General features: G+C 44.6%; 1 protein-coding gene across 2 annotated transcripts in view; it reads left to right on the top strand.

The window, feature by feature from the left end:
• Window positions 1-14,973, top strand: part of akap6 (A kinase (PRKA) anchor protein 6) — a 130,965-nt gene that overhangs the window by 86,227 nt on the left and 29,765 nt on the right. For both annotated transcript variants that reach the window (XM_034297391.1, XM_034297392.1), the window contains one exon: window positions 96-216. In XM_034297391.1, the coding sequence (XP_034153282.1) occupies window positions 96-216 (121 nt within the window). The remainder of the gene's footprint in view (window positions 1-95; window positions 217-14,973) is intronic.

Here is a 14,973-nt window from a genome sequence, read left to right as displayed (position 1 = left end):
TCTCTAACCTCAGTTGCCACCCCCCCCCCCATCTCCCTCTTTCTCCTCCCCTTTCCGTCTCTCCTCCTTCCTCTTCTATCTCCTTTCTGTAATAGTCTGCAAGAGTTTGAGTCTGACTTCCAGGAGCTCTGGGATTGGCTGATGGACATGGAGTCAGTGGTGACAGACAGCCACGAGCTGATGATGTCAGAGGAGCAGCAGAAGCATCTCTTCAAAGTGAGTGGTTGTTACTGATCAACTGTTACTGATCAACTGTTACTGATCAACTGTTACTGATCAACTGTTACAGACCTACTGTTTCTGAATTTTACTGACCTACAGTAAATCGCTGTTACTGACCTAATGTTACTGACTGTTACTGACCGACAGTAATTGACTGTTATTGATCTACTGTCACTAACTGTTACTGACAGACTGTTACTGGCTGTTTCTGACCTACTCTATGGCTGTTCCTGACTGACTGTAAAAGGCTGTTACTGAGTACATGTTACCGAAAGAGACAAAGAAAGGGATGGAGAGGGATGGATAGAGAGAGGGATGGATAGAGAGAGGGATGGATAGAGAGAGGGATGGATAGAGAGAGGGATGGATAGAGGGGCTTGGATAGAGAGAGGGATGGATAGAGAGAGGGATGGATAGAGAGAGGGATGGATGGATAGAGAGAGGGATGGATAGAGAGAGGGATGGATAGAGGGGCTTGGATAGAGAGAGGGATGGATAGAGAGAGGGATGGATAAAGAGAGGGATGGATAGAGGGGGTTGGATGGATAGAGAGAGGGATGATAGAGAGGGGGTTGGATGGATGGATAGAGTGAGGGATGGATAGATGGAGAGAGGGAGTGATAGAGGGGGTTGGATGGATAGAGGGCGCTAGAGAGGGATAGTGAGGGGGAGAGGAATTGAGATAGAGCCCAAGTGATAGGAGAGCAATAGAAAATAGCAAGATATAAAGATTCCTCTCAATGAATTTTTATTAGTGATAGATAAAACTGGCCACATTGTGTTAGGTCAATATGTTTGTTCATGATTAAAACAAACTGATTTGGGCCCTGATATTGATTTCATTCTCTCCAACGCTAATAAATATGTAGTACACTGCCTGTTTCTTATCAATTTTTCCATGGTACACCTGCACTATGTTTTTTATCTGACTAACACTAGATTGATTGAAAAAGGTAAGCATGTGTGTGTTGGTCCTCTGCTGTTGGCTTGCTGGCTGGTTGGCTGACTGGCTGACTGGCTGGCAGGTTGTTGTTTGCCAAGGCTAAGGGATTTTGTCATGGGTGAGGGAGAGAGGGCTGACTGCTGGAGGCACAAGCTGTAAATCAAGCTCATTTAGGCTATTTTTATTGTACTGATTCTGACACTCGTCATCCTTGAATTGCTTTGAGCATATGGCATATTTCAAAAGAGCAGATTGTGAATCATAAAGAAATAAAATTAATAACTACCTTCAGAACTGGAAACAACATATTGACAAGAAAGTGCTCCCCTACAGTTTTCCCCCTCCCTGCACACATATTTTCATTTCCAAACTGCAGAAGGTCGCAGTCAAGGTCAAAACTAATCTTCTCTCTCATCTTGCATATTGACCTCACCATTAGTCATATCTTAAGTGATAAAGAAGGAAATATCACACAATTTCCTTGTCTTTTATACTGTCATTATATGAAAGTGCCTTTATGCTTTTAGAACACAATGCCTGGCTCAGAATTATATTATTAATTATAATTATATTATACTGTCCTGTATGAAATTCAATAGAATAATTTAACAAGACAGTGGTTCCTTAAACTACATTTCATATATAAATTTATATCAATGTCATCATTCGTTTTTGGTTCATAAAATGCGAAACAGTGTAATTTCTACCAGACAAAACACTAACATATCTTTTCTCTCACCGCGTACATGAATATCCCTGGGTGGCAGATTTGACATCAAGAGCTGAGCTGGTGTTGGCTTGGTGTATCTGTATTAGCTCTTGGTGAAAGCATTCGCCTCCCGCCTGCAGCTGAGGAGTGCTGGTAACCTCTCAGCGGATTTCTGACATTCAGAATACATTTATCTTCATTTACCCGGCACTGATCAAAGACCCACATCTCCCCAAATACTCCCCACCTCTCAATCATTAAAGCTAACTATGCTGGCCACCCACAGGGACCATAATCCTACCTTTAGAATGAGCCACTGTTGACTGTTAACATCGGACTACAGCACTTTGTGTATTACGTTTGAAAGCATTTGATCTTTATTTTGCGGTTAGATCCCTCCGAAGCGTTTTGTTGATTTCTGTCTGGTACCCTGCTGACCAAACTCTGATCTTTACTGATTATCCAGAGCCAGTTGTTCAGAGTGTAACTTTATTTCCTCGCCCTTTTGTTCAGACCTTGTTGATGTTATCCGTCAATGACAATCACCTCCAAATTATTGATTAGCTGAAAGAGCAACCTAATTCATCCATAGGAGATCAACTCAAATATTCATCTGATCATGAATATTCATGGGGGACATGCATTCATGAATATAAAATAACTTTGAATAAGGACTTTTTATTTGCCAAGTTGTCTGTAAAATATTGATACATTCATGACAATGCATTCCTCCTCTCTCCCTCTCTCTCCAAAGCCTTTGGACACTTTGGGTCAGTCACAGGACACTTTCCAAACAAATGGTAAAATCCTGAGGTAGATCGAAGAGTTATCTATATTATCTATTAGCTACCAGAAATGTAGTGTTCCGTGGTTTTAGTCAGTTGTTGCCATGTTAAGAAGCTTACGTTCCTTACCATCTCCTTTTTGTTTCTATCCGTTCTGGGAAACCATTCCGCAGTGGCATTCAGATTATGCTTGTGTTGACAACACCGGTCTCCTCAGTCAAATCAGAGTCTTTTCAGCTGTCTTTACGTGATGTGACAGAGGCCCCGTGGCTCTGCCATGTAACATTATTACAGCCATTATCTCCATAAACCTGGTAACCTGGTAATACCACAATGACTGTGTGAATATGGCTAACTACACTGTTATTTCAAGAACTCAGATCTATGAGGCTGTGGGCCTTATTGTGGGTGCGTTAATTTACATAATGCCTGGTTACATGCGTGTGGGTGGTTCGGCTTGGTGGAATCACGCAGATGAGGTATGGGTGTGTGTGTGTGTGTGTGTGTGTGTGTTCCGACACACTGCCATGTTTTATGTGGCTAGCGGGACCAGGTGGCGTTTAATGTGGAGATTCAGCTCCATGAGGCTCTCTCTTTCCAGTCACTCACTGTCACACATACACACAGACTCATGCACAGACTTGCTCATGCCTGGCTGCATTAGTCATTTTCAATAATTCATACTGAAGGAATAATGAAAGAGGAGAGTTAATTTGTTGACACGGTATGTCAAGAGAAATAGTGTGTGTTTTACTTCAAGTAATGTAAGGCTTTTATAGAGGGTCACTTCACCATTGGGAGAGTTGGGAACAGGATGTCTCCCTCAAAGCTTGCTCTTGTATTTGCCAGAAATGAAAAAAAGCTCTTATCTTTATTTGCTTATACATCCTTTCCCTTTTGATATAATCACCAAACTCTCATATTTTAAATGATAGTGTCTGTTTTTTTAAATATGTCCTAAATGAAAACCTGCCAAGTGAGTAGCCTGCCTGGCTGTCTGTATCTTCTAATTAAGCAGTGAAGTGTCCTCATCCTCGCCACTTCTTTCTGTATGAATGGGTTGACCGCAATGAACACTGAGATCCAGCCCGTCTCCAGGGCAACCAGAGTGTCACTTGCAAAAGTAAAAAAAGATAGTTTGAGACAGCGTCTCTGCAATTAATAAAGCTCTTCCGGGAGGGACAGCTTGCAACAATGCATATTGGCAAGCAAAGAAGTGACTGTTCATTAAAGTAACATGTGGACACTTAGGAGGGAGACATGCAGGGTTGAGGGGGGAGAGTGTGGCGGTATGTGTGTGTGTGTGTGTATGTGGTGTCTCCTATTAGTGTGTGGGTAGTTGTTAATAAAGCAAAACATTTCCTCCATCCATCGTTGCCGCGGCTGCAGAGAAGGGTGTTGATGGTTCATGTTGGCACAGCCTTCAGTCAGCTAACAGTCCTTCATTGACTGTCCTGTCCAGGCCCGGGCTCATTACCAGGTGGCAGAGGATGACTAGAACCCCTCACCCGCCCAGCCTTCACATCTCACCCCTCTGTCTGCTCTGGACACATACCTCCTGACTGTTGGTTCACCTCCACCCTCCACCACCAGCTAATACCCCTATTCACCCTAAAATGCACCCTATATTCACCCCATAATACCCCCACTATTCACCCCATAATACCCCCTTTATTCACTCTGCAATACCCTCTCTGTTCACCCCATAATACCCCCACTATCCACCCTGTAATAACCCTCTATGCACCCTGTCATAACCATCTATTCACCCTGTCATAACCCTCTATTCACTATGTAATACCCCTTTATTCACTCTGTAATAACCCTATATTCCCCCTGTAATTCCCCCTGTGTGTGTGTGTGTGCCTGCACTTTTGTGTGTATGTGTGAGCATATGTGAATGTTTGTGCCTTATTCCACCTCTGCTGTATGCGTGTGTTGTTGGGTGTGTGCTTATACAGTGTGTATGCTTGTGCCAGATGGCTGCTTGTGATGCGAATGGGCTCAGAAAATGGGAGTCATACCACAGGGGAGAGATGCAACACGCAGCAAGCCTTGTAGTTCGAAGATGGAGAACCAGAGATCAAACTATGGCCAGCTGCCCCTTCTCAGAGCTGGGATCTGAGCGCGGCCTTTCTCTCCTAGCCTTAAGTCATTGTGACAAGCGGAAACACACCGCCCAGCATTGGCGGGGACGGGCTAACCCCTTCACTTCATCAACACATCTGTCAAAACATTTTATCTCACCATTTTGCTTTAGAAAGGAAGCATTCTTGCACTATCGCGACTTTGATTTCTTTCTATGCCGGCCCCTGTAATCATAACTATACTGAATACACCGAACACCAACAAGGACCCTGATTGGTTGTTAAACCGAGAGGGTGGAAAGAGCAGAGCTGGAGAGGGAAATGTGTAGAGACAGAAAAAATGGAGGCTAGGAAGCGGAGGAAGAGTGACAGTATGAAGATCTGTCGAAGTGGAGCACCTGGGTTGTGGGTTGGATTCCCAGGGGTGACCAGCATGAAACTATACTATACAGCCTAAAATGCAGACTTACTCTTTGAAAAGGTTGTTATTCAGTTGTTTTTGAGTTTTTTGTCTTTGACCTTGACCTTCACATGAGAAGGAGTTCCTTGACTCATGATGTTTTGATAGCACCTACTGTACCAGGATGAAATGACCATGTAGAGGCACCAGCTGTAGATATGTATTTTCATTGGTCTGACAGTGTCTATTGGTAATGAGTAGCTAGCCTGACAAAGACCTTCCACTCAAAACGCTGTGAGCAAAATGACAGCGTTCAATAGTCTGGTTATGGGCATGTATTTCCCTTCTGTCTGTAGTGAACACAACACTGCGGCTCCCTAGTCTAATCTCTCTGTGCTGCTGCAACCTATTGTCAAGGTCAAAGGAAAAAGCTTATTTGTTTCTCTAATTCTCTCAATGGCCTGAGTTAAGAGATGCTCCGTAATGGATGGGACATAAAATAAGTGTTTTCCTCTCTAAACACACATTAGAGACAGAGCTAGTCCCCAAACAAAAGGCCAGCAAGTCAGCCAACCAGTCAGCCAGCTAATCAATAAGTCAGTTAGTCAGTCAGCCAACCAGTCAGCCAGCTAATCAGTAAGTCAGTTAGTCAGTCAGCCAACCAGTCAGCCAGCTAATCAGCAAGTCAGTTAGTCAGTCAGCCAACCAGTCAGCCAGCTAATCAGTATGTCACTTAGTCAGTCAGCCAACCAGTCAGCCAGCTAGTAAGTCAGCCTGTCAGCTAGTAAGTTAGCTAATCAGTCAGCTCCATCTGTGCCACCACCAGACTCATATCAACCAGACTCGCTCACACATCTCTCACTCACTCATTCTTTCTCTCAACCTCTCTCTCTTTCTCAATCTCTCAAGGGCTCTACCTCTCTCGCCTAATCTCTTTCTCTTTTACACTGGACTGAAGCCGAATTGTTAAATTGATATTTTTTTTTTTTTTTACTTCTCTTTGGATTTTTCCTTTTTTTGTTTTAGTTAACTTAAGCAGAGTAGCTCTGGCTGTGTAAAAATGCGAAAACCTTAGCTAGCCACTTTCAGACACCCCGCCCCTCCTCACACACGACTCCTCTCTCTCTCTCATTCTCTCTCTCTCTGCCTGGCCAGCGGGCCCTGTGGCTGGTTCCATTGGAGTCCAGCTAATTACTATGGTTATCTGGGGCTCCCCCACCGCTAGATTCTAATTTCAAATAGCCCATGGCGCTTGGTAGCCGTCGAGGCACACAGGGCTGGAGCGCACGCAGGCGACGAGCCGCGCAGCAACACTGGGCCTTTTCCATTTCAGACACCTGCTCATTAACGTTGCCTCCAAAACCAATCAGCCTGACGCTACACAGGTAGGCCGGAACCTATGGAGCTCTCATCGCTTGGTGCCACTGATTTCTACATCTCATTTGCAAGCAAAACAGCCAATAATCAACTTAACACAGGGCATCTAATTCATTGCAAATAGGACGGACGGCTGGGTGTTAAAGGCAATCTATCTGGGACCTGTGGGTAGGTTTGTAGCGTGACAGTGGCATTCCTGCTGTGAGTGGAGCCTCAGCCTTCAATGAGGTGCGAGTTCTTCCTGTAGGACAGGCTGCTCCGTGTCATCTGTGGAGATGAGAGATGGGATGGGATTCGGCGAGCAGCATTCACTCTGTAGTTTCGGGCCGGCAATTAAGCTGAGCGGCATTGGGGAGTGTGTGTGTGTGTGTGTGTGTGTGAAAGAGTAAGAGCTCTGAAAGAGACGTGATGGTGTCTGGCTTCTGCAGAGGGCCGGGGCCCGCCCTGGAGTGGAACAGGTAAAGCCTTGACATGTAATTTAATATGTGGAGTGACAAGAGCACTGGGACTCTCATTATCGATCTGCAGCACTGTTTGATTCACTGGAAGTAAGTTCCATGTTGCCATAACAACAGTTGAACGGGTAGATTTAGGTTGTGTGTGTGTGGTTATATGTGTGTGTGTGTTCTGTGTGAGTGTGTGTGAGTTTGGACTTGAGGGAGAGGAGCGGATGGTGGTTGAAGATGGCAAGGGGGATTCTGCACACTATCCTGCCATGCTAATCTGAATGAGACTGGACAAGTATTGAGAATACATCTGGATGAGGCTGGACAAGTATTGAGAATACATCTGGATGAGACTGGACAAGTATAGAGAATACATCTGGATGAGACTGGACGAGTGTATAGAATACATCTGGATGAGACTGGACGAGCGTATAGAATACATCTGGATGAGACTGGACGAGTGTATAGAATACATCTGGATGAGACTGGACAAGTATAGAGAATATACGTCTGATGAGACTGGACGAGTGTATAGAATACATCTGGATGAGAGTGGACAAGTATATAGAATACATCTGGATGAGACTGGACAAGTATAGAGAATATATCTGGATGAGACTGGAAGAGTGTATAAAATACATCTGTATGAGACTGGACGAGTGTATAGAATAAGTCTGGGTGCGACTGGACAAGTATAGAGAATATATCTGGATGAGACTGGACAAGTATAGAGAACACATCAGATATAAGAGGGACTTAAAGGGCCTTTTCACTAAGAGGGACCATGAGATGATGGTTATTTCTTGAGCTGGTTGTTTTTTTAGGAGTATGGAAATGTGTTATGATCAGGTTAGAAAAGGATTTCCCTAGAAGAGTCAAAGAAATGCTGATAAATACTGTAGGGTTACCAATGAATGTGCTATGCACAGTGGAACAGATTGTACTTTATTAAAGGAAAGGGGATATTTGTCGATTCGCACACAAGATCCGACTGATATTTCACTTCCCCGTTTTACTTTATAGAGATGCACTGTATGAACTGACTCTTCATAAGATGTACTCTGAGAGCAGGTTTGGTTTTTAATAAGCAAGACTGTCTTGTGTGGTCACAGAAGAGGACTGGAAAGTGAATACACCCCCAGGCATTTTTATGTTAGAGTGGACTGATATATGGAACTAATACGGACTGAAAGAGGACCTCCTTTTTAGACAGTACCCTGAGACGGCCACCAGGTGGCACACTTTAACCCATCAGCCAGCCAGTCACTACATTTAAGACAGTGGGGGAAGGGGACAGGCACCCAGCCAATGGTTTGTTACCCACCCCGAAGACATCCTCAAACACACACATGACCTGAGGAATCCATATAGAATTACACACAGAATTATAGTATCTGTGCTGTTACAAGACGTTCTGCGGAGTAGCAGACTACAACCATTTGACAGATAACCTTCTCCAGATCAAATATAGGCTTCGTTCGCAGTTCATAAAATCTAGGCAGGAAATAGGGAATTGGAGCCCTTGAGATTGTGAATTTTGTGTTTTTCCTGAATATTTTGTAGTCAGCACTTCTGATGGAGTCCCATTATGCCGTATGCATAATTCAGAAATACAAATATCGTTGTTGACAAGAGCAAAGCACATAATTTACAAGTCTGTCTAGTTCGGCTAAATTCAGGCCTGGGAATTAGTCAGGAGATTAATTAATAAAGCATCGCCCCGACCCGGTCTTTGCTTTTTCATCAATAACAGTGCGGTTTAACACAGCCCCAGTGATTTCTACACCCAGAAGAGACAGAGATAGAGGGCTATGAGAGAGAATACAGGGAAGAACAAACCTCTTCAGAATGGATCATTTAGATGAGTTCATGTTGAATGAGATGGACTGATAAACATGATGACAATAGGTCCATATTGCGCTGCTATCATTTTAAAAGTAAGCGTTTGCCAATAATTCAAGATTACCCTCAATGGCTGTTTTTTTTCCCATATTCAAACCTGGGATAACAGCTCTCTCTGACATGCGTATAACCCACACTAACATTAGCCTCAGTTTGGCTGCAATTGATACAGAAACCCTCCCTTTATGTTCAGCGTTAGTGAGAAGTATGTTTTAAAGTCTGTCGGGTCTCTTACCCGTAGGAGGGTAAACAGTTTGAGTCCAGGTGCTGAGAGTGGAGGCAGCTACCCGGCAGGCAGCCAGACTCTTTGAGAGGGGGCGGGAGGGACAGGGGGACTCCCTGGGTAGGGATGGAGGGAGGACTGAGGCCTGTGGTTCCTCCACAGACTAGCATGGCGGTGGCTAGACCCCGGGCCAGACAATCGAAGGTCTAGTGTACATATACTCCATGTGATAGCCAGGGATAATTCCTAAGCCTGCTGTTTCTTTTCGGGCCATGCCTCTGAAACCTAGCAGCAGCTTATACACCGTCCCCCTCTCTCTATCCCTCTCTCTCCCCCTCTCTCTCTCCCTCTCTCTCTATCCCTCTGTCCCTCTCTCTTTCTCTCTATGTCTTTTGAAGACTCACTCTACCTCTTCTATTTCGTTCTTGTTCTCTCTCTCTTTTTCTATCCTCACATTAATCAACCCCCCCCCCCCCTCTTTTAGTCCATTGAAAAAAAAGTGTTTCCCTGTAGCTAGGCGATGGAGCAGCGTTAGAATTTCGTCCAGAGGAAGCACTGTGGGAACTTTGCAAAGTTTACTCATACAGCGTGAAAGCGGTGGTGGGGGTTGGGCTTGATGCTCTAGTTGTTAGCGAACACTTCCATTGCATTGAAGTCTGCTATGGTCCGAGGGAGAGGGAAAAGGCATCATGGCGTTATAGTACTGACTTATTAGGGGGACATATTATAGAGATGGTTTGCTTGATTTAAGATTGCTTTTAGGGTGAAGAATGATTTGAATGGCATTTTGATGTCGTGATGTAATCTTGGCCCCTGGTGAAGGGAACTGTTAGCTCTACTGAATGGCAAGGGGAACAACATGCTCGTCTCTTTTGCCTTTCATTTTGTTGGCCACACTCCAAAACACTGGACCAAACGGCCAGACGAGGCCTCTAAGTCTGCAGCCAGCCAGCCAGCCAGCCAGCCTGCAACAGATAGTCAAACACCCACAGAATTTATTCCTCTCTTCAGCTTCTATACTCTCTCTGTCCCTCCAGAGATGGAGCCACTCCCCAGTGGCGTCACAAGCCAACCATGTAGCATACGGACAGACAGCTACAATATGCCATTCGTTTCCCTCCCCAGGAAGTTTCGCATTCGGGGTGCTGACTACTGCTGTAGTCTTAGTTAGTCACCAGATCATCGGCAGGAACATTCTAATCAAGGTGGGGACGGGCTGCTGCTGCTTTCTTCCCTGTTCTCCTCCACTTCTTATGCACAATCATTTAGTGAACAACTTGGTGTCTGCTCTCCAGAATGGCCCCCTAATGGTGCTCTGCTCCTTATAAGATCCCTCTGATCGTGGTCCCAGCTAAGGAAAGGCACTACATAATCCATAGAACATAGAACATAGAAGACTCCTGTTTACAGAGCATCTCTATAGGATGTAGTACCATACAGACTCTTCCTGTTTACAGAGCATCTCTATAGGATGTAGAACCAGACAGACTCATGTTTACAGAGCATCTCTATAGGATGTAGTACCAGAGAGACTCCTGTTTACAGAGCATCTCTATAGGATGTAGTACCAGACAGACTCCTGTTTACAGAGCATCTCTATAGGATGTAGTACCAGACAGACTCCTGTTTACAGAGCATCTCTATAGGATGTAGTACCAGACAGACTCCTGTTTACAGAGCATCTCTATAGGATGTAGTAACAGACAGACTCCTGTTTACAGAGCATCTCTATAGGATGTAGTACCAGACAGACTCCTGTTTACAGAGCATCTCTATAGGATGTAGTACCAGACAGACTCTTCCTGTTTACAGAGCATCTCTATAGGATGTAGTACCAGACAGACTCTTCCTGTTTACAGAGCATCTCTATAGGATGTAGTACCAGACAGACTCCTGTTTACAGAGCATCTCTATAGGATGTAGTACCAGACAGACTCCTGTTTACAGAGCATCTCTATAGGATGTAGTACCAGACAGACTCCTGTTTACAGAGCATCTCTATAGGATGTAGTACCAGACAGACTCTTCCTGTTTACAGAGCATCTCTATAGGATGTAGAACCAGACAGACTCATGTTTACAGAGCATCTCTATAGGATGTAGTACCAGACAGACTCCTGTTTACAGAGCATCTCTATAGGATGTAGTACCAGACAGACTCCTGTTTACAGAGCATCGCTATAGGATGTAGTACCAGACAGACTCCTGTTTACAGAGCATCTCTATAGGATGTAGTAACAGACAGACTCCTGTTTACAGAGCATCTCTATAGGATGTAGTACCAGACAGACTCCTCCTGTTTACAGAGCATCTCTATAGGATGTAGAACCAGACAGACTCATGTTTACAGAGCATCTCTATAGGATGTAGTACCAGACAGACTCCTCCTGTTTACAGAGCATCTCTATAGGATGTAGTACCAGACAGACTCCTCCTGTTCACAGAGCATCTCTATAGGATGTAGAACCAGACAGACTCCTGTTTACAGAGCATCTCTATAGGATGTAGTACCAGACAGACTGCTCCTGTTTACAGAGCATCTCTATAGGATGTAGAACCAGACAGACTCCTCCTGTTTACAGTACCAGACAGGCTCCTGTATTTACATATGACTAGGGGATTATATTGCTCTGGTCATAAGTGGTTCACTCTACAGAGAATAGGGAGTCACTTGGGACCCACTGACAGTAAACTCCAGTCAACCTGAAAGTCAGACACACACACACACACACACACACACAGATGAATACCAAACCAGAGAACGAAAAAGAAAACATTCCTTAATTAATGACAGATTACATTTCCATGCCTCAGAACACAGAAATTACACAAAGCTATGAGCCGACCCTAATTTCCAATGTAATTGTTGCATCATGTTGAGCCTTCCTCGTATCTACATTTCTAAATGTTCATGTCTTTTTTTTTGTCAAAAAGACACACCAAAACTGGGGTAAAAAAAAAAACAACCAAAATACTGATTGGTTTTGACATTTTTAAAACCACATTGAAATGTTAAATCACTTTAAGCTCCCACATAAAAGCGTTAGGGCTGGGAAATAGTATTACTCTAGGTGGATTGGGGCTGTGAGTGAGAGAGTTTCTCTTTGGAGGTGCGTTCTCTGTGAAGTAGTTCTCCCAGCTCGGAGGCAGCACTGCAATGTTGTAGAAACCCCTCAGGGACGCCCCCTGTCTCACCTGCTGTTTGAGCAAATGTGTAGAAACAGTTCTAGCATGTCTTCAAAGACACTCACTTAGACTGAGGAGAAATATTGACTATAACACTACCAGGGTCAAGTACCCGCGTTGTAAAGACGTTTTTCTGTTCTTTTTTAACACTTTTCTATTAATCAGGACTTCCTCTGGTCCTGGGGGGACGTGGCTGGTGCATTCGTAAGGGTTTCTTCTGTCACTCATCATAAAGGTAGAGATGGCAGCGAGTGATTCTGATCCGAACGGTTCCGCGTTAGCTCCAGGTTCCTTTTGTATGGGGGGCGGTTTCCCGCATCTTGACAGGATGGTGATCTAGGACCACCTCGCCGTGGAAGAACCGTGCAGCTTTATCCAAATATAGGCTCATGTACAGCCGCCAGACAGTACCGTTACCCACAGAGCTCATCCCGTCAAATACGTTTACCCGCAATCCCAGTGTCCACATCCGCGGATGTCCTCTTCCCTTCCTGAGACATTGCAGCGTGGTCTCCTCCTCTGTAGAGTCCCTCCTCAGAACCCTCCCCCAGCCAAAGCCAGGAGTTTTTTGTAAAGGGGAATTCACTCTAGATTTCACTCCAGAATGAATGTGAAAGCAGTCAAATGCCTGTGTGACTCCCGGTGTCTGGTGGTGCCCCATTCATCATCACCGATTTACATTGACCTTGACACCCACTTCATTAGAATAAAGATTGTCTACCATTTAGGTTACATTGTTCCTCTTCTCACAGACCCCATGCAAATTCCTGCGGCCGCTCTGTCAGAGGTCATCTGCATTAAAAGATTGCAGCCAACTGCTTCTTTTCATTGGCTTCAACTCAGCCCCTTCTCCTCTGTCTTTCTCTCTGTCTCTTGCTCTCTCTATCTCTCTATCTCATTTCTACACCCAAATGGACAGACAAGGCTAGGGGGAGGAATTGGAACTCTTTCCAGCCAGGCGCTCCAAGGAAGCCTTTTTAATGATCTTTAAATAGGAACACTTAACTGTCCGCTTTACTGTAATGCTTACGGAGACTGAGGCCGTCAGAAGGAGGCGCGCTGGGAGGGAAGGAGGAACATTTCTCTGCCCTTTCTCTCTCCATCCGCCTCCTCATCCTCAAAGTAAACTTTTTTTTTTTTGTATGTCACTGACAAAGGAGGCACTTAGTGACGAGGCCTGTTAAGGAGGCTGCTCTTTTTCAGCCAGGATGCAAGGTGATGTGTAGATATTAGGACCAGAGAAACCATGTGTCTCTTTCTACCTCTCCTTTCTCACATCCACCCATCCATATGGTCCCAATGATTCTCTGTCGTTCCCCCACATCAGTCATAAGAAAACGGCCCCGGTGGACAGAGAGGATGGCAGGGTAGAGGAGGAAAACCTTCCACATCGATATAAAATGTCTGCTCCATCGCAGCGCAGACTGCTGGTGATATAATTAGAATTCAATTATTAATGAGGAATACTTAAAAAAGATTGTTTTATGATCTTCTATTAGTGGATTTGCAATTCATTTTAATATTTGTCATTTAATTTGTATCATGGATAATGCAATATAGGACCAATTAACAATGCATGGGCTATGTAATATGATTTCCCAGTTAATGCAAAAGGAATAAGCTAGACGAAAGAACCCTTTTCAAAATCCTCAAATGTAATTTTCTCGGCCAGTTCTGCCAATTTTAAGTGACACCACAGATCTTAATTTTTCCCCATCTCCATCAAAGGTAACACATTTATACTGATCAGACAAGTGCAACATTAATTTACATGTCAAATGTATTATTGTATCCTCTTGTCTTGTGTAGTGTTTTAACATGAATGATAATATCTTCAAGTGGACAGGTGGCAGTTTAACAGTCCTCCCTGTGTATTTTTCTGGCTAGTTTAATTTCCTGTAGGATGGACCCTTGTGATTAAACAAACTGGGCTGCTTAGCGATGCCCACCACCCAGCCAAACTCTCCTTATTGGCCTTGACACTGAGGCCCAGTCAAAGCCAAAGCTCCCTAGCTGTGCATGGTTTGGGGCTTTTCTCCCATTCAACAGTGTGGTCTGATTAAATTGTTTCCGGGTTGGGTCTGGTAAAGAAAAATTTTAACCAGGTTTGAGTTTGAAGAGTGCTCTCTCCTCTTCTCTCCTCTCTCTCTCCTCTTCTCTCCTCTCTCTCGCCTCTTCTCTCCTCTCTCTCGCCTTTTCTCTCCTCTCTCTCGCCTCTTCTTTCCTCTCTCTCTTCTCTCCTCTCTCTCTCCTCTTTCTTTCTCCTCTCTCTCTCCTCTCTCTCTCCTCTTCTCTCCTCTCTCCTCTTTCTTTCTCCTCTCTCTCGCCTCTTCTCTCCTCTCTCTCGCCTCTTCTCTCCTCTCTCTCCTCTTTCTCCTCTCTCTCTCCTCTTCTCTCCTCTCTCTCTCCTCTCTCTCCTCTCTCTTGCCTCTTCTCTCCTCTCTCTCCTCTCTCTCCTCCCTCTCTCCTCTTCTCTCCTCTCTCTCCTCTTTCTTTCTCCTCTCTCTCCTCTCTCTCTCCTCTCTTTCTTCTCTCTCTCTCCTCTTCTCTCCTCTCTCTCTCCTCTGTCTCTCCTCTTCTCTCCTCTCTCTCTCCTCTTTGTTTCTCCTCTCTCTCTTATCTCACTCTCCTCCCTCTCTCCTTTCCTCTCATTCCTCTCTCTTACACTTTCTCTTTTGATCCAAATAGATTAAA

The sequence above is a fragment of the Esox lucius genome, chromosome 15 (genome assembly GCF_011004845.1).
Source record: "Esox lucius isolate fEsoLuc1 chromosome 15, fEsoLuc1.pri, whole genome shotgun sequence".
NCBI lineage: Eukaryota > Metazoa > Chordata > Actinopteri > Esociformes > Esocidae > Esox > Esox lucius.
Note: the sequence above shows the minus strand (reverse complement) of the source record. Positions and strands in the feature narration are given on the sequence as shown.